Below are 20,816 nucleotides of genomic sequence, written 5' to 3' on the forward strand. Positions count from 1 at the left end.
TCTCGATGGGAGCTGCATTATGTAGCGTCTGTTCATGATGCATCGCCAGCCACCTTGGTGCTCTTATCTGATACAAGGAGTTCCTCTGTTGCTCGTTGCTTGCGATCGAACCGGGTTAATGGGTGGTGCAGTGTCGGCACAAGCCACGACAGGTGCTTGGCTGGTGAAGCATCTTCTGAGCGTTTTTGTTTCGCAGAATTTTTCCCTTTGTTTTCCGTCGTCTGCATAATGACCTAGCCAGGCTAGCTGGTGATATCACCCGTTTTGGATCAGCAAAGAACAAAGGCTGTTCTGTTCCTTCATTTTATCAGCATCAGCGGTGCCGGGTGCACGCAACGATGATCACCGATTTGCAGATTGATCTCGGTGACCCGATCGCACAGCAAGTGTAAGAAAGGTAATTACATTCCTGGTGGTTACAACAGACACCAGATAACCCGAGGAGTGAGTTCTGCGGAACTGAAGGGACAACATTTTATGCTTCAAGTTTGTGGCTGGCGCCTGGCGTGACTCATCAACGCACGCCACGTGGTGGCACCAAACACCGGAAGCACGGTTCCTGTGATATCCATAACAGAACCGATGCACCGAATGGAATCGATGTTTAAATTGAGTTAAAACAAATCAAATTAACGACCCGAGGTCACAATCGGCACGTTCCATCATACGACAGGCTACCAATTACCGATTGCCACACTGGCACCGCGCAGCAATCCGCAGCATAAATAGTGTGTCGCCGTTGCGCCGTTGTGACCAATCCCCAGCGTCCTCTCCCTTTGACCGGGAGGGAACACTTTCTTTAATTTCTTTTAAAGTTCCACCGTCTATGCCCCCTGGTGTGTTTTCTTTTTCCTCCCCCAAAAAGCACCGGCCACTAGTGGCTTCACATATTTGATTGAAACAAATTGCAAATGACACTAACGTGGACACCACGATTTCCGCGATTCCGATTCATTTGCGTGACTCCCGTTCAGGGGCCAGCACGCGTCAGAAATCACGTCATCCGGCGATCCGATCGATCGATAACAACGGTGGAAGGGTCATCCGGTGGGCTCGGGCTCACGGGAAAATCGTGCAAATAGTTTCCAGTTCCCCCGTCCCCTTCTCGTGCGGGATTTTCCCGTTTTTTCCCCGTTGTTGCTGACGCTGGCCAACCCTCCTCCTCTCTCGGCTCGATTGGTTGGATTGAAATTTCACGATCGATAAAATTTGATTGAACTTCATCCTGGCACTGGTAGTGGTGGCGATTGAGGTCCACCATCGCGAGTGGTGCCACCGATGCGTATCACTTACTCGCTTCCATTCGTATCCATTTCCCTCCCGTTTTGTTTTTGGTTTTTGTGGCATTCCGGCTCTGTGGCAATTTGTGAATTCCCCAAACAAAACTCCGCGGCCCGCCGCGTCGGGAATCGGGACCGGGACTTGAGCCTTGGGAGCACTTTCATTTGCCAAAGCACCAGGGCGGCTGTTTCAGCATCAGGATCGTGTTCAAATGTTTGCCCCGGAAGAAAAAAAAATCGAATTCCCATTCGAAACCCTGTCGTACCGCAACCCTTTTTTTGTTTCGTTTTTCTTTGCTTTTTTTCGACGAAATTTTCCGCCGAAAAAACACGCGACTGGCTGACTCTGGTCTCGGGATACAAAAATCAAATCAAACGTGATGGCGCCTCCATTTGGGCGATGATCGCCGGTCCGTTCCTCCACCTCCAGCGCTCCTCCCGCAAAGTGGACCAATTTGGATTGGATTTCGAGAGGCAGAAATCGTTCCGCATCAGCGCACCGGCCAGTCTGGCTGTCGGTCTCCAGAGCGAGGCACTTCTATGTTCTGTAGGCTGTCGGATTGAGCTTCGGTTATTGGTGGTGTATTGTTAGGAGTCAGTTTTTCGTTCCATTTTTCATTTCTCAACTGCAGCCACTCGTCGCGATTTGAGCTCACATTTGAATCAATATTTGTCTATCGTGGTAGCGGCGGAGGGTGTGCTGTTGGTGGAGCGAATCAATCGAGAATTGAAATTTTATTAGTAAATGCGTTCTCGTGTGCTGACTGCAGAACCGGAATAGAGTGGAATAGAGTGGAATATGGAATCGCGTGATGCATCAAATTGGTTGAACGTCATTAGTGCGCTGATACTACTACTACTACAGCAAAGCAAATGGCTCTAATGTCACTCAATTATCGTGTTTACTAACAACTACTGTTTGCAGACGAAATGGACACCAGCCAGCTGGCTCGCTGACTGGTTGACTGACAATGCAATCAATAGAATCGGATCGCGGATCAGCGCCGTTTGTCCACAGACATAACGAGGTCCACGGTACACACGCATCGCCCGCTGGCTCACATTACATCCCACAACGACGATTACCAAGAGTCGCGCTCGTGGGAGAGGGAAATTGGAAATGAAAATGGAGAAAAGAAACAGGGAATTGGAATCCAACCTCTGGCCCCGTTATCAACTCTCTCGTCCCTCGCTTCCAGGACTATTATCGAAGGTACATTATGTCTTCGAACCTCAACGCACATAGACACAGACAGACACACAAGCAAATTGCACGCATCCTTTAAAGGGGGGCGAACGCATCAAATTGCTATTGATTTTGGACTAGAAGGACGCATTGGAACCCCGTTTGCAATCGCTTCTTCTTCCTTTCAAAACTCTTAAGACACACAGCCTGCTCTGTTCGCGCCTGTATAGCGAGCATCCTTTCCAACACCAAGCGACGATAAGAAGCAGAAGAAGCAGCCGTTTTGTTGTGCTTGCTTCCTGATAGTCTTCTTCCACCACACAAAAACCCGTCCATGGTCCATGTTTTATGTATCGTTTATGGAAATTTTTTGATATTTTTTCCCAACCACACCGCCCCTCCGTGGCCATGGTCCTCCTAGGTCTGTCCATCTCCATCCGGATTCCCCCCTTTTATTGGAGCGCACAGAGCAACGCTAGGTTGCCTTCTTCATGCGGATAGGGCGTGCTGGTTGGTTAGTTTGGTATCCTTGGCGTTATCCTTGGCATCCTGGCGTGTATTACAACCACCAGCAAGACCAAAATAACGATGTAAGGCGTGTGTGAGAGTGGTTTTTTCTTTTTCGTTTTTCGTTTTTCGTTTTCCATTTTTTTCACTTCTTCAGTAAGCGAATATTCTTTCCCGCTTCTTTAGCAAGAACTCGCTGGCAAGAAGTAGCGCATAATGCTTGCACCAAAGGAACCTCCAGCGTCGTTTCAGTGGGAGGGAAAGAGAACGATCCGCGTGATGGCCACGATGGCGCTATGAATATTGCAGTTCACTGAAGCATATGAACCATCAACCCACGGGCCGGCAATCAACCAGGACTCCTCTGCTCGAGCGCTCGTATGCGTGTTTGTGTGCTGGCTAAATTGTACGTGTGAGCACACGTGACGTCCATGTGAAGGGGGATGAGGGTTGAAGGGAGTGAAAGAAGAAAAAAAAATGGAAAATATGTGTGTGGTCATGGGGAGGAACAGACAAAAGCGGACATTCGGAGGGAGGGTGAGACTCGACTCGATGCTTATGTGTGTGTCTCGCGGAGTCTCCTTTCGTCAGTCCTTGGAGAGGTCGAGGGTGAGTTTTTTTTTCGATTTTTCGCGATGGAAAAAAGAAACTGAAACACATACAGCCGCGCATGCGAGTGCATGCGAGCATACACAGCACGAAAGGAAGACAGGACGCGCAATACAGAGAGGATATGCTGCTGGGGGATGATAGTGGAGCACATCCCTTGTTTCATCCACCGGGTTGTTTTTTTTTATCCTGGAACAGCATCACACATACACATACGCAGCAGACTGACAGGAAGGACGACGAAGCAGGCCGCGTCTTCTTTTCCTTCTGGCGTAATATCATATTTTCGCTTCTATTCTTCCTTGGTCGATGGCTGCTTGTATTTTGCTAGGGGAAGGAAAATTCGTTTGCGTTCTGCAGAGTTTTCCCGCTTTTCTTCCGAGCTCTTTTTTTTTCAAGACATGTGGTGGGTGTTTTTATTTTTTGAAACTCTTCCTTTCGGAATTCTGTTTGAAGTAGCATATAAAGCCTTTATGGGACTTTAACAATGCAGCACCGCGAAGGTAAAGAAAATGTTTCTTTTGCCCTTTTCTCAGTGTGGAAAATGCTGTGCATGGAACTATATGAAGACATCTCCGTGCCGTGGCATCATTTGTACTCTCGAGTTATTAACATAAAACACGACACCGATGACGATGATGATGACGACAAGTGGAATTGAGAGATCGTCTTGGTAGCAATTTGATCGACTGGCTCGTTCCGGTGTGGCATGTACGTGGCTGCTGATGATACGAGTAATTTCACTCTAATTATTGATTACAAAATATGTTACCTTGCTCGGTGACATCCATCAATCATCGTCATGATCATCGTCATGCAGCAACGGCAGCACTTTCACGAGCAGCATTAACGTGGAGTTGCTGGTAGAAGGTCGTGCTTAAAGTGATCACTTTTACGACTAATTCCATCAACCCTGGGCCAGTGCATTTAAGAATTTCGCCTTCGGAAACGCACTCGTCGACAGAGCGCACAGTGCGAAGGATTTCTTGATTTGAACCAACAGGCGAGGCGCACAGACGAACATAATGAGAGTTTCGTGCTTCCGCCCGACATTCCCGGATTGCTCCAGGATGCCGCATGCCATTGCAATCCATCCGCATTGAATATTTCATAAGATGAGTCCACGGTTGAAGCATGATTTATTGGGCGGTTTTTATGCACGCATCTCATTTCCCATTGCAGCGCATTTCGAAATAATTCAATAAAAACCCGAATAACAGGTCGATCGTGCACGGAGAGACGCTTCAAATAGCCGCCAGCATTTGCGCTCGAGCCTCAGTTGATTACGTTTGGAGAAAAAGGCACCACAACCCGCGGGGAAATGATCCATAATTAAAGCCTTTTAGCGCGAACGCAGCGCGATGATCGCCGTCGTCGATGCCGCACGTCAATACCGGTCACCGATCGCCGCTGGTTACAAAAATGGTTCACTCCGGTCAAGATCGGATCATTAAAACGAGATTATCTCCACTCGCCCCCCCCAAACCACCATCAGAACGAAAGATGCTGCAAGAGACAACATTTGAAAGTCTCACGGGGTGTGCTCGTGGGATATGCCTCTCTGCTGCTCACCTGCTTTGCCGTGATGGCCGCGTGCACAAATGAAGACATAAACGCGCGAGCGGCGAAACAATACCGCCAGCGCCACCGCTGGTGCTGGTGCTGCTGTTGCTGGATATTAATGCCTTTTTAACGATATGACGACGATATATCTTTCATGATGCACCACGCAGCGGACGGCTTTCGACGCCTGCACACCAAGCCAAGCAGTTCAACAACTCCACACCATCTCCACCGGTCCTCTACCGGGACCAGGTAATTCATTTTTATGCACACAAGCGCCCGAGCTGGTACCCGTAAAGTGTGGTTTAAGGTGGGAGCTTAAATGTTTGATTTTATTTTTGTGACAGTTTTTGAGGAATATTTGTCTTAGCGAATGTTAGATCTTTTAAGAATGTTGTAAAGAGCAACTTAAGCAGTTTTGTGCAAATCTCACGATTGTAAAGTCGATGCCTAGCAATTTCAAAGCACCGATTCTTTTGAAATTTTAAGTGCTAGCTTTGAATTTGTGCTTCCGTTGATAGTTGATGCGGTAATTAATCGAAATCCTCTTTCAAACTTCAGAATGCTCCCAAATCATGGAATAAATGGAGAATAGCATTAAATTGACTGCAAGAACATATTTTTTATGTATCAGATGACCCAGCTCTGAATTAAGCTGTTGTAGAGTATAGCTTTTCAAAGAAAATTACTCAAAGTTGATGAAAATAATAAGTGGTGTTTTTCTCTCCAAATCCTTCAAACTTCTTTCCTAAAATCCTTTTAACTTTGTATTTCTACATGAAAATGAATAATTCTAAAATGTTTTATTAAATTACCTTTCTTTAAATGTTCTTGTGCCGAACAAAATAACTTTTGTGAGCTTGTACTACCTTTTATATTTTCTTCCTAACCCTTGAGTTTGAAGAGTTAGTGTTACTTTTATGTTTTGCGATTTATGATTTTTATGTTTTCTTTGCTTTTTTTCTTTTTTCTGATACAGTAGCGTCATCTGATGCCCGGTACCGGCAACTCCGGCTAGCGATTTCAGGGTTGTTCGAAGTCTTCAATCTGCTCGAAAAGTCACAACATTTCGAGTAGGGGAAAAAAATTTAAGGGGAAATTTTCCCCTTCAATTTTCTCCTCTTTCGAGCAGTTTCAAGACTACTCGAAAGTGAGAAAATTTCGGAGTTCACGCACACTTTTAAAAATCTTTTATCTCTTTCTACTGCGCTCGATCTCGCTTCCACGAACGAAGTCTTCTGATCTGAGGGCCTTCTCACGAATTCTAGGAATATGCTGCCAGATGAAACATAAATCCGCCAAAAAGGACATAGAAGGGGCCTCGAAACTATTTGCTAAAACGGGCACCGGGTTCTAGTTGCTAGGAAACCACAAAAAGGCTTCGAAGCCTCTTGCAGACAGGAGTCTCAGGTGTCCAGCCGGAATGCTCACTTCCTTTTTACTCTATTTTGGACTAATAAACAACCGAACGCAACTTTAACATTCCACGTCCTAGACATTCTATGCAAAAGGCTATTTTCCCTTTTCAACTGAATGGCTTCCTCCAGCAACATCTCTGCGCGGCTTCGGTCACGTATCTCTGCTTACTCTCCAGCCACCGCCAACGACACCTAACTCAATTAAAGTCCAATCTGTGGTGCCCACCGTTTTCAATTTGATTAATCCAACTAATTATCAGATCAATCAAGACTCGGGCGGGGGCCACGAGATAAAGCCACGGTCCAGCACCACAAGGAAACCACCACAGCAGCCACCCATTCGCAGCCGAGCAATTCAATTAACCACGAGGCACGAGCCACCGCTTTGGATGCACAACATTTTAAGCGTAGTACCTCCCGGACCGTCGAGACGGGCCAAAGGATACACAGAAGCCAACAGACATGCTGTGTCCACCGGGAAAAGGTCGTCGAATGTGACATCCGCGGACATCGGCCCCGTTGCGTAATGTCCAGGCCGTGTTGCGGCAGACAACCTGCCCTCTCAAAAGGGACATCCCTTTGCCGGTGCACAAAAAAGGGAAACAAAAGCGAAACTCGTGGCAGTGGAATGGACACCGGACTGCAGTCAGTCCATCCTCGGTCGCGAGTCCAACGGAGTCAAAACCAAACACAATGGCTATCTGGAGCAGACAGTGGACTAACTGGACCGGCCTGGACGGCTGGACGGCTGGACCGGACGATGCAAATATGCTCACGAGTTCCTTTCCCCCTTTCTGTTGCCTCTCATGCACTCTTCTGCCATGGGTTTTTGTTAAACAATTGCATCTGCAGCAGGCCAACGAACGATTTATTTATTGCTCTGCAGCACCAGGAACAGGACGAGTCTTTCGCTGACCCAGTGAAGAAGGGGTTGCTGGACGATGGACGATGGCTGAATGCACCTTCCGTTCAGCTTGAGGTTGGTCAGGGCGCACAGTAGTACTCGAGCTCGATGTAGTACGGTAGCACCCAGGGACCGTTGAGGCTGAAGGTGATGGCCGGTTGGCCGATGGCACCGCGCGTGATCAGCACATTGAAGCCCTGGTACGCCACGTTCGATGCTTCCATGCTGACAGCTGTTATCGGTTTCTGTCACGGGACCATTGTTATTAGCCGTTATTGTTTTTATTACTATTATCATTGCTGCGATTAAGTCGATCGTTCGATCGTTCGATGCTTACCGGTGCACTGTAATCCACCTGGACCGGTGTCCGCGTGCCAACGCCGATCACTTTCTTCGCGCAAAGCCGATCCGTCGGTGCGATCTTGCCAAAGAAGTAGCTAAAGTCCCCGTTGCTGCCACTTTGCGACTGCACCTGCACCAACATGACGAGCGTGCCCAGCAGCAGCAGCAGCACCGGTTGTGATGTCCAATAGTGTACCATCATGGGTTTGTCCGAAGGGGTTGGCAATCGATCGGCGAGGTCGATGGGGATGTCGATGCAAGTGGTCCCGGACCCGGGAGCACACACTTTATACTCTCGATGTCAGGCGGTCAGGCGTGAGGTTCGTGATTTTTTTTCGGTTGTTTATTCGCCATTTTGTTGGGAGAAATTTTGGAGAGTCTGTCGGAGAAACCGGCGGACAGATGGTTTTTTGGACCGACAGAAAGGGAGAGAATAGTTTACGATACGGTGGTGTGTCCGCGTTCGAATGTCCTTAAATGGTGGATGGATAGTGGGTTCGTCTTCCATCTTCAATTACCTTCCTCATCTCTCACGATGCCAGGCCAGGTATGCAATTCGCGTGGTCTGTGGACGCTTATCCGTTGTGAGTTTTCGAAATGGCTATAATCATCCCGGATGTACTGTTAGCTTACTGCTACTTGAGGTAACAGTGTACTTACGTATTGAGTTGGTCTATAATTACATTGCTAGTGAGGCAGCAGTCCTGAAGTAACATTGTTTCTGAAAAGGAGCACGTTGGCACAATACATTGGAACGAGTAAGCGGTTTTTATTGATAATATGATGATTCTGGTGATAGTCAAAAGTCCCTATGATACGAATTGTCGTATAATGGTTAGTGTTGTTTGTGAATTGCTTCACTTTTCGCCATTTGTCGAGTGAGTGTAGAGAACATACTCCTTGTTTTGAATTTCTCAACGTTCAGATATGTTCCTTTTGGAAGATTTCAATATTTCTGGAAATCGCGTACAACAAAACTTCCCATTTCGTCACCAAAGATCATTTGAGCGACGTATTGCAGACGCAATGTAAGCATTTTCACTCTCAGCAGTTCGTCTACTGAGTCAACGTTCCACCAGCGGGCGAACCGATGTTTAATGACGATCGGATGACGGAAGCCATCCAGACGCAACGCAATCAAACGATCGCGCTAAGCAGGCGACAACCAGCTGGATACGCGACACTCGTAAATCCCAAATTTTCTTGGAGCGAGTGAAATGAGATCACTTTCGTTTTGGGCCGGATTAAAACATTCTTTATGACGTCTTAGTGGGAACAAGTATAAATAGAGACGAGCGCATGAATCATTTCTATTTAGACGCCTCGCACCAATCTGCTTAATCCGCTGTAGAGCTTTGAATCATCGAAATAAAAAAAAAAACAATTAAAAAGACAGCAAAATTAAAGTAATCAATTTTATCTAACTCTATTTGGATTCGTTGTTGACAAAGTTGTAATCCTTTGAATGCATTTAGCGACGGACTGCTTTTTCAGATGTTCTGATTATCGATGAACTTTTCCAGCTATGATCGATTGTGTTAGTAAGAGTATCATTTTCATTAAATGCTACAGTATGCACCATTAGCAAACCAATAAACTGTATTCTTTCTTCATCTTCCGTACAAACATAGTTATCTTTTCCAGCAGACGATCGTAGACTTTCGAAAGAGGACTCTATATCAATCCTAAACACCATCAAGCCCCTATATTTTCATGATACTGAAAGACATCTCTTGGATTAATTAACACCTCAAATGTGTTACGATGAGCAACATAATGAGACATTCCTTTTTATTTCAATAGCATTTCTGTTCTTATCTCTTATCGATAAAGTAATCGATAGAGTTTTGCCAATTTTATGATCTGCGTTGTGAAAAGGAAGAGAATTTTCGAAATATTTTCCACGATTAGAGATAATTTCACCGTTAAAAATATGTTAATGTAGCTGTAAATCATGAAAGACATAACAAGACAAAGACAAAATCGATCGCGTGTTTCTTTTAGGCTGCTGAAAGCCCAGAACATTGTTATTTCCAACGTATTTTCTATTTTGTAACGGCATCACGCAAACATCACCATCATCACCTTCCTTCCAATAACTCCAACTGAGTTTGCTTGATCCCAATGTTTAGAACATGTGCATATTTCCAACATTTTGTTGACAAAACAATGCTCCCAATGCCATTCAGCTCCATTTCCGCTCTTTATGTTCCGACGGCAGGCATGTAGATTGTTGGCATTGCCACACGCTGCTTCAAATTTGACGTTTGTTCGGTGTGAACTGCTCAACAGCGTCAATATTTTGTTATCAAAATGATTCACGCGAGCGCCCAGCACCACTATAAAGTGGATCTATCTAAAAACCGGTTCGACCTCAACTCAATTATCCTTCGCACAATGCGCGCTAACCCCGCGATTGTTTCGTTCAGGAATGGACAACAATGTAGAGGAAGGGTTGCCACTGCTGGTCGTGTTTTTGGAAAAAAAAGTTTTGGATTGAAAAAAACACTCGGATCCACGGGATCCGCGCGATTCCCGTAAGCCATTATGGATTACCTCCTCGTGGGACCTCTGGCTTCACTCGCTCGGGAGAAAACAAAAACGCGGAAGTAACGCTGCAGTGATCGTCACCAGCAATCACCCCACTGCCAACGAAAGAAAAACTCTTGCCGTGTCCGAATTCCTCGGGAACGAAGACCGGTTTTCCGTCCAACCAGCCGTCCTGAAACAACATCTTCACCCGGTCTCCATTTGATCCGGCGCCGGGATTCCTTCCGGGTAAGGAGACCTTACTTCGGGTGCGACCTCATCTTCTTATGCAAATATGCGAAGGTCACACTGAGACGCCACCCAAAACAGGTAACACACCGAAAGGGGTTAGCCAGCGAAAGGGTTCAGTGAAATGAGTGAGAATAGGTTTCACCTTTTGATTGCTCGCGATCCACCAACCAACAATCCCTTTCTTCCACCCGGCGGTCAAAGGTGATTATTCCCAAGCACCCAGGATAATGCCACATTGTGAGAGAGGTTTTTCCTCTTTTCCGTTTTTTTTGCTTTCCTGTCAAAAGCACACAAGGGTGCCAGTCTGTCTTGGCCAGTGTTTAGCGCGACAAAGTGTTTCTGTCGAAAAGGTTTACTTCTAATCATTCGGAGACGATGGTTCAATTATAGGACCACTCTCCAGAGCCTTTCTTTGGAAAGCCAAGCGACCTGCCAGGAGGATAATGCAGGAATCATAACTCAAAATACACATCTGGAACACGACATCCTGAGCAAGAGTGCGGTTCGTGAGAAATAAAGTGCAGCGTGGCAGCATTGAAGCCATTAGCAACGATAAAGGCGGTCACAAGCCAGTGTTGTTGCTCAGAAATGCAGATTTTGGGGTTGACTGATGGACTCTTACCTGAACGATATGAGCTCTTCATATTAGACTCTTTTTTATTACCAGTTGAGTATGGAAAACCGCAAATATTAAGAGTATTAAAACGAATTGAGCTGCTTAAAACAGGCGTCTTCGCTAGCTCTACTAATTCTAATTCTAATCATAATTCTAATTCATCAGTTAAGTAATGTGTACGCTATTTTTTAAACATTTTTTTAAAACTTATTTGTCATTAGTAGTCTGTCCGTGAACAAGACACAATAAGAGCAACCTGGATCTGATGAGTACGGTGAGAGGTGTTGAAGATTCCCCCATTTAATCATCGTCTTGATGCCGTAAACATTCAAACATCAAATTGCAAACGAGCTTACTAGCGTTATAATTATAGTAATTCGCACAATTAATCGCTGCACATGCTTTACCAGTTATTTTTGCATCAACAAGTCAATTTGGATAGCTTCTGCAAACAGAATTAACTACATTTTATACCTCTTCGATGTTCGACGTATCGCTTGATAGCAGGCAATACATTTTGCGGTTGAGTTATACCAAATGCTTCCATCAGCAAAGCTTGTAACATCTTGGAATAAGATAATTATTCTATTTCATTCAACAGAAGCAAAATGCTTTAAGTAGATATTCATTATGCGTCTCTATCAAGTTATGAGAAGTATATTCTCTTCCTCATCAACAGCAATACTGCGCGGCACGCATGGTGGACGCATTCATTGACTCATCAACAAGCTGATCATGTGTTTGATTATTGATTCATCCAATCATAAATCGCTTACAGAATAATTTCAGATTCTTAAAAGCGTTGAGATACTTTAAAAGCGATTAACTCAATGTTGGTTATTATATTTAAGTAGCATACAATCGTGTATTTTATCGAAATAAAAAGGATTTCAATGGAATTTATTGAAGCATCCATGAAAAGATGCTAATTTGCCCAAAAGTTGCCTCTTTTTCAATCAAAGGAAAGGTACCTTTATACTTAATAGTGTTGGTATTATCTTTAATTCCTATTTACTTCATTTACTTCATCTGTTCATTGAAAAGAGAAAAAAAAAACATTTAATACTAATTCGAAAGTTCTTCTCTTAATGAGAACGTAATCCCCTCATAAATCAACCATTTTGTTCGTTTATTCATCGGACCAACTCTTATGCTCCAGACAAATTAGTCATTCGTCGAAGGCACTAAAGTGGAGAATGGCTCCGAGAGGCTCGGGGCCTCATCAATAAGTACAAACCAAATCGCCCATAATCCGCTCCATCCCTGGACTGCACCGCTGACCGGCAAGCTTCACCTCCACCTAACAAGTTAATACTCCATTCTGGCGGCTGATTGAATAGGAAAAACGCAAATAGAATCCCATCTCGAATGTCCATCATCCATCTTACTTTGTCCACTCGCTTCTGGCGACAATCCTCCTCCCTCAACTACTACTCGAGCATTTCTTCGTCACGGCGTCGGCGTATTTTCAGCCATTCTCTTCCACTTCACCCCCTCGCCACCCACACACTCCGTCCTCTCTGCCGCAATCATCCGCGGTAGTAAATAAGGAAAAGAAAATGCACCACCACTACCACCGCACGTGAAATATCGATCGAATGACGCCGTCGTCGTCGGCGTGCGCACCCTCGGCCACCTTGGCCGGTGGAAAAGTGCGGCCATTTTCTGGGGATTTTTTTTCACTCCCCCCGAGCTGCTTCTTCTTTCTTTCGTTTGGGACTTTTCCATTCCATTTTCCCGCACGCCGAGCACACTGCGACGACCGTCGGCCATCATGTCGTTTTTCGTTCGAGGGTTCGAGGAGGGAAGCGATGAAGAAAAAAAACTCCTCCCACCGCGAAACTCACCCACGCGCGTGTGGACGGAGGAAATGGAAAAAAAGAAACCACCACCCCGTTTCGGGTGGGTGGGAAAATGATGAATAAATTGCTGAAAAGGCGAGAGACGCTCGTGTGCCGCGTCCGAGGAATTCGAAGCAACCGCGGTGAAGTTTTGCAAAAGTTCTGCTCTTGAGCTGAAAGAAAAATGAAGGAACTAAAACCAAAAAACTTAAGTTAAACCTTTTCAATTAGATTGAAATTTTGAACCAAAAAAAAAACCGGTGGATTCCTTTTAGTGCACATGGAGCACACCCCGAGGGGCAATCACTGGGGCGAGTGTTTCGAGTGGCCTGCTAGTGCACGGATGCACGCTTATGACTCGGATGACCGGAACGCGTTCTGGATAAGGAAAATGCCCCGACGACATGCCCATGATGACCATTCATGTAATGAGAGAGAATGAGAGTAAAAAAAAAAACAAAGTAAAAGCCACTTTAATAGTTAAACAGCTTTCTCTGCGCTAGAAGTATCCAGTTCCAGCCCCTTCAGAGGGCATTTTTCTTGGCAAGTAAATAAACTCGAAACACGTTCCCCCGGACGGCTGCTCCGGATATAAACGGCAACGGTATGTCTGGCAACAGCCATCCGTCCACCGGATACGGGCAGCCAGGTTTCTTGAGGATCTTCTCCTTCCACTGGGCCCATGTATCCTGGACAAAATAAAAATTCTCATCAACAACCTCCCGGTGCCGCTCACTGCTCCAACCTCCTGGTCCCTCAAAATGTTAATTTTCTTCTTTCGTTTTCTTTTTTTTTCTGGTCGGGGGATGCTTTTGCGATGCAAATGAAATCGCTGCCTCGATCGCGTCGCGACTGATGCGTCGGACTTTTTTCCACTAATTGGAAAATGATAGGCAGAGAAGCAGACAGAGAGAGCGAAAGAGAGAGAGCTAACAAAGGATAGCGAATGATGTCGAGTAAATATTTCCCCATTAATATTCTTTCAATTTAGTTCTCTGCTTTCAGTCTCTTGCCCTCAGTCTCCGGTGCCCCTCACTCGCCCCTCGATTCCATTATCGCTCCCGAGAGGGTGGACAGAAGCCCCGGCATACCAGCGAGACGAACGGCCGAAGAAGAACAGATAATTTGAATGTCTTACTTCCACCGCAGTCAGGGAGCACACTGGGCGCAATTGCCGGTGGTAGTGGTGGTGGTGCTGCTGGTGGTAATGCAAATAATGTCCTTACGCGTAGCGTCAGTCGTAAGCTGCAGGTTGTAAAAGGTTTCCTTCGACTTGAACTGTTGTCTTTTCATTTTGGCCCCGGCCAAAGAGGTTTACGTCACTCCCTGGCCCCTGCTGAAGGTTTATGATTCTAGCTGGGAGTTTAGAGCGACGTAAAAGTGGCCAACACACCGACACCGAAAGCAATTGATGCCCCCCAACCTTCCTGTTGGCTGTTAACACCCTACAGTAATAATGTTTGTCTCACAGTGGGCAGGACATACAGCGAAAATTCTGCTGCGAGAGAACCATCGCCGAGCCGAGCATCCTTAATAGTAACGAGCTGCAGACCGCATGAAATGGGGAGGATCGCTCTCACTCTCGCTGGCACAGCATCCTGTCCGCAATTCCGAATCGAAAGATCGAGTTTTTTTTTTTGCTGAGTTTATTTTAATGTTTTTGTTGCTCGGTAGAACTTTTTTTTCTTCAAGCTCTCGCTCCAGAACTGTTTCAATTATGCGATAGTTTATGAGCGTGCGTGCGTGCACCCATAGCGCGTTGTTCCCTCCCTGTTCGGTGCCAGACCACTCCTAAACTGGTTTTGGATTCGAAAAGTTGTCACAGGGATGAGCAGTCGGGGTAGGACTATTGGGCGAATGCGTGGAATGATTTCATTAGAAACGGTAACGCAGCTCCGAGGGTTCGACGATTGTGCATTTGTTCACATTTTGCTGGATTGTTTTCCGGGGTTTTCCAGGGTTTTTGGTCTATTTTTTTGGTGTGTTTTGTGAATGCAACAATGAAATGCTGGGATTTCCATACATTTTTTTAACAGCGAGCGATTACAGATGTACACCATAAAGGGAGCAATGGATGGGATTTTTTTTCTAAACATATTCCAATAAATAAAGTCGCAATTGAATGCAGGCCGGATAGCAAACCGTTTAATCGACTTGAAAGTAAAGAGATTAACAGAACATTCTAACACGAACAATAAATAAAATATACCATCTATGGACGTCTAAATATTATTCCAAATGCTGAAAAACAATAAAGAGAATCAATAATTTACCATCGAAAATGATGAAAAGTTTATCCAAAACATTCAGCACGACACAATGGCTTTCTAATGGATTACGCTAAAATGACAAAACATTAACTTCCAATTGACCTTTAGTCTCAAAGGACTCTTGATCGTAAAGGGTCTCAGCTCAAGGGTCCCGAAACGATATCGCGATGCTCTTCATCCTCACCATCGTTTCCGATCAATCAATTCTCATTAGCACCAGGTTGTGTAAAATGATCACCCTTCTCACAAACATAATGATCCGCTCCGGTTCTCCGACCCTGCATCAGGATCTCCTCTGGGTTCCCGGGAGTTGCACCTGATGCACCTTCACGTTCGCGTCCTCCCCTGTGGTTCGATCGTGTGCCAAACGCGCATCATGTTAGGGGATGCCTTTCTTCGGTTTGTATCGATGCGGTTCGTGGTTCTCTTCGACGACCTTTTGTGATTGAGACCAGCCTGGCTGCAGTGCCGGCGTGCGTCGCATTAGATACGGTGACCCCGATCGATCGAGTTGGCCCCTCGCTGCTCGCAGGTTCATAAATAATGCAGCGTGGATATCCTTGGCACGGCAAGTGATAGAGCGTGACGGAACCCTCCCGGGAGGCAAGAATCGATGGATCGACTGACTTGAAACTAATCCGTCGGTCGCTCTAATCGCGGTACCGGGGTGGTGTGAGGCGTCGTAAGCTACACCGGCGCAGTCCGGGGATTGAAGATTGAGATGGATTTGAGGCACCATCAGTCAGTCTTTTCGGCAACATTTGGCGAATGATGCAGTTCATCTCCACTTTGTGCTTGTAACGTTCTGCATCATGTCAGTGATCGAGGTTTGGTTGATCGCTTTCGACAGTTGCTGTTGGTGGTTGTGGCCACACTGGAAACCTGATACTCTGGCACACGGTTTAAGAGGAAGGAAGTGAGAAGAGTGAAGACAGTGCTGGACCAATGGTGAAGCGAAAGAGCGTCTAGCACCACATCTGTTGCGGTGCTATGCAAGAAGATCTCTTCGAAGAACGAAATAATTTTGATAAATCGGTTAAGACAGCCACCAATACTGACCTGAAGGAGATTATGTGATGGATTCTCTGTTCGCTTTATATGAATTTGATTCAAGGATTCTATGCTGGAACTATCCTCACTATAAATAAGAGGCAACGAATTGGAATTGAAATTTATTCAACGGCCAGGTACACAACACCAAGTGTCATTAATGACCTGCGTGCTGCGCGATAGAACGAAGACGAAGTATTTAATGATATTCATGTTCCGGTAATAGCAACACATGTCGTTTATCCTTTTCGTCCTTGCTCGTGACACTTTTATGACTTTTGCCGTCGTGCCGTTCGCTTGTACCACCGTTCCGCCAATCGAAATATTCCTTCAACCTTTTTTTTTTTGCTGTGCCTAAATGTAACACACTTCAAGCTGATAGTCACAATAACACAAGACCGTCACAGGGGATTCATTTAGATACATTTTTTTCATTCATTTCGATTGCAATATTCCAAAACATCTCCAGCAACTGGCTTGGCCGTCCGCTCCTCCCCGCAGCTCCCGGTCATTCGTTAGTGAAAATGTCTTTGCTGCGCCACCGACTGCGCAGCTGATAATGTCGTTGATGATGATGGCTGAACGGGGAACGCTGACATTAAAAATAAAAAAAGGAATTGTAAAAAAAAATCTGCCACATAACATTTCAATGTTCCACGCATTTCATATCCCAGTCAAAGCGGGAAGTCAACCAGCATGGCGCACGATAAGACCAGAGCAGATAGGGAGCGAGAAAGAGAGAGAGAGAGAGTGCGAAGTAGAGGCAAAAAAAACTCCGTTTTTAATTGTAATAAATTTTAATGAAAAGGATACGGATTTTTTTCCGCTCTCTCTCTCTCTTCATTCTTGGATGGGAAACTGGAACACAGCGCCCCACCACGTAGCCAGTTTTTCACGGGAGTTTTTTTTTCATTTTCAGTTTTTATTTTGCATTTCTACACTCCTCACTGCCAGCGCACAACACGCACATACACCGAGTGTCGCGTCGCACCGGGAGTTTTGAAAACGAAATTTTAACGAAAGCTCAACTTTGAATTTTATCAATTCCCGACCATCAGTCGAGGCCGGCCTCACCAGTGAACCCTTGTCAACGTGGAACGGGCGCAAGGGCGGAAGGATTGGTTTCGTTGTGGCCTCCCGGCCTGGCGCTTTTTATGCTCGGTTGTTAACTACCTTGGCTTCCGCAGGAACAGAACGTTTCCTGATGCCAGCCTGATAGCAACCGTTGATGGTCGTTGTTCGTGCCGCACTAGTCGGCATTCTGTAACAATCGGATCACGTGACACTGTGTGACGCGTAAAATGCGATGAACGGCCAAGTACAATTGTACTATTTTTTTTTTTTAGGAGAAAGAGTTTTTTATGTTGTGTTTTGTCCAATTGAAATCCGTCACTTTTTTTTTTAGTTCTCTCTCCTCAAATGAATGTCTCTTGTTCCCTTTCCGAATAAGTCCAAAATGTCATCAGAAATCAGATAAATGGTGACATTTTAATCACACACCCAGGCGCTGGGATGTAAAGTGAAGAAAAAAATGATCTCGAATGCCAAGAAAAACACTACAGCGAGGCCACATTATGGTGCTTGCTACTCCAAGGGACACTAACAAGTCCTCAACTAACACCTCAACACCAATCCTGGTGGTTAGTGACGATGTGGCCACTTACTTAAATTAAAATCACGCAACGGTGCACCTCCGAAGGACCAGCGACCATGAACGTAATGAAGTGATGCTTCCTCGAGCGGCAGTAACGGTTCGAGATTGAGTAAATTTGAAATTTACCTCCGCAAACTGGACCGCAACAGTCACCGGTACTCTACTGTACTGGCTCCTCGGAGGCTGCTGCCAGTGCCTGGTCCCCGGTGTTGAGTGATGACGGTGAAATATCTCAGAAATTAGATTCCACTCCAACCAACCAACCAACGGACCAACCAAGCGAACGTAGTGCCTGGCTCTCATCAGCAGCAGCAGCAGCAGCAGGGCAGAAGACGAGAAGGAGTAACGGTCCCGGGGTACCTAATCCTTTCGCTATCGATTTTTCAAACCCCCGCTGGCCACGCTGAAGGGGTTGTGATGGCGAGCGGAGAGAAAGAGGAGGCTGTTTTTTATTTCCTTTCCTTTCTTTTTTTCCAGCGCCACCATCACCACTTCTTCTCGAGGGTTAATTAAAAACTTAAAGCCCGGCACTCCGGATCTGGCACCATGAGGATTGAGAGGATTGTAATTAAAGGCGCACAAGGATGAGAGCAGATGAGAGGCCGGCGATGTTTAACACCCTTTTGTGAAAGGCATAAAGGAAGCCAAAGTCGTCACTTTTAATTTACTTTTTAAGAACATTTGAGCGAAAACGGTTTTGTGTAACAGCAAAAAGGCGATCACTGACGCGCTGACTGTTGGCGTGGTGAGGTAAGTTGACGGCACATGAAACATGAACCTGCTTCACGTGCGAACTCTTTTCTGAATCTCAAATTTGCCTCTTGTGCGAGACTTACTTAAGGTTCAGCTCAGCGGGTTCTTGGTCCACGGTCCGTGGCCTTTCACCGCCTCAATTCGCTGGTCCGGAATGAGTATCGAGTTTCGCGCAATTCTTGGTGAAAGTGGCGAAAGTCTTATTAAAATAGGATTTCCAGCGTAACCATCACTTTGGGGGACCGGCAAATGACCGTTTCATCGTCAAACGTTGGATGACGACGACGACGACGACGATGAGAAATGAGCGTTTCATCTTCACGAGAAGGATGCAGAACCCTTCGAACAAAAACCAGAGAAAAAGAAAGGGAGAAAAAAATCCTAAAAACTTGACCGGCATTTCCTCCCCTCCCCCGGAGGGGGCATTGTGACGATCTGCAACTGCCCTTCTTTTCGGATGTTTCGTCATTTATCATTCGATTCGGGGGTGGTGAGAACGGAGGAGGAGGCAAAAAGCATGCCACAAGGACAGGCCAGAGGAAGAAAAAAGGGTTTTCTTCATATTATTTAACCCTTTTTTGAGAAGGGGTGGTGATGTGTTCACCGGCACCCTCTGCAAAGATAAGACGAAGACGCGAAGCCGGGATTCCGAAATTGAAGTGCATATCGATTTTTGCTCCGGATGCTCCGTTTCCTTTTCGCATTTTCCTCCACCATCAGCCGCGTTTTTCTCTCGTGCTTCTTTCATCTTTGACGCGTAAAAATGGACTCATTTCCGTGATTGCCCCTTCGGTTTTTTTATTTTGTCTTTGGTTTTTTATGCTCCATTCCAGGGTGTGCAATGAATGATAAGACAGCGAGCAGCGTTGTCTTGGCGAAGAAACTAATTAAACAGAATCACTGGAGCACCGCTTGATGGAATTCTGTTCTGGGGATTTGCGTCCTCGTCGGAAACTCTTGTCAACTCTTGTCGTTCGTCTGTCCTCGGGCCAGCTCTTGTCCATCAAATTCTTGTATCGAAAGGAGAGGAAAGGATTTACAACTAAAACAGTTACTTCTCCGAACCTCCACCGGTCAAGTTGAAGCGGCGAATGAGTGAAGCCAAACAATAAACACTTGAAACTCATGAGTTTGGCAAGAGGTCATGTAACGGGGCACTCCGGGCACTAGGAATCCACCTGAACCACTCTGGCCAACTCGTTGGATATCACGAGTCCAGACTTGAAGTACGGATTGTGACGGTTTCCCCTTCTCCAACATATTCGCGACGTTTCGTCTCGTGTCCACTTCCAAGCGAGTGTTCTGTGTCTGTTTTCCACCTCGGTCCCATCGAGCTGACCTCGGTCATCGGCGCCGTCTGCCCCGAACCCGGGAAATGACATTGACCCGGGTTGGAGCGAGGCGTGGGGTTTTTGGTGGATTTTTTCCTCGCTTCAAAAACCACCACCAACAGCACCACCGTCAGCACTCAGGTCTCGCGGCGTCAGACGCAAGTGTCCGGGACGATTAGTTCAGTCGTCTGTGTAGTGCGTCCGGGGACCACCGCGCTGGCTAACCGCGCACCATTCACACTTGCCCTTCAGAGAAGGAGGAGAAGAAGGAATTCAAGAGCATGGCACGAGAGTGGACGAAAGGCTCGCAACCAGAAAAAGGGTTTAGACAGGGATCCAGCAAATAACAATTCCAGGCGGAGTGTGGTGTGGTGCGAAGGGAGCTTCCAGTGGAAAAGCGAGAAAAAATCGATATTTCTTTTATGTGTTTCCAGCATTCCGTTTTAGACGAGTTGGAGGGCTCTCTTTGTTTCAGATGAGAATAAAAGAGTTGAAAATTTGACAAACTTGCCTGAATCGCTGAAACTGGCGCTTTATGGATCGTAGAGTGAAGTGAATTCTCTTGCCTTGCAGAGCAGCAACTAAGAAGAACAGTACTGGGGGTTGAAGAACAAATGATATCTTGTAAATCATGAATTAGTCTTAAGTGCTAAGCATATGAAGCATTACAAATCGTTACTCTGCTTACTAATACAAATTATTCTTAGGTCC

General features: G+C 45.9%; 1 protein-coding gene across 1 annotated transcript; it reads right to left on the reverse strand.

The window, feature by feature from the left end:
* Positions 1–7,547: 7,547 nt before the first annotated feature.
* On the reverse strand, positions 7,548–8,008 carry LOC126576652 (uncharacterized). The gene is made up of 2 exons (XM_050237959.1): positions 7,805–8,008; positions 7,548–7,712 (listed from the first exon to the last, which is right to left on the reverse strand). The coding sequence occupies exons 1-2, from the start codon at positions 8,006–8,008 to the stop codon at positions 7,548–7,550; spliced, it is 369 nt and encodes a 122-aa protein (XP_050093916.1).
* Between the last annotated feature and the right edge of the window lie 12,808 nt (positions 8,009–20,816).

Source organism: Anopheles aquasalis, chromosome 3, assembly GCF_943734665.1.
Source record: "Anopheles aquasalis chromosome 3, idAnoAquaMG_Q_19, whole genome shotgun sequence".
Taxonomy (NCBI): domain Eukaryota; kingdom Metazoa; phylum Arthropoda; class Insecta; order Diptera; family Culicidae; genus Anopheles; species Anopheles aquasalis.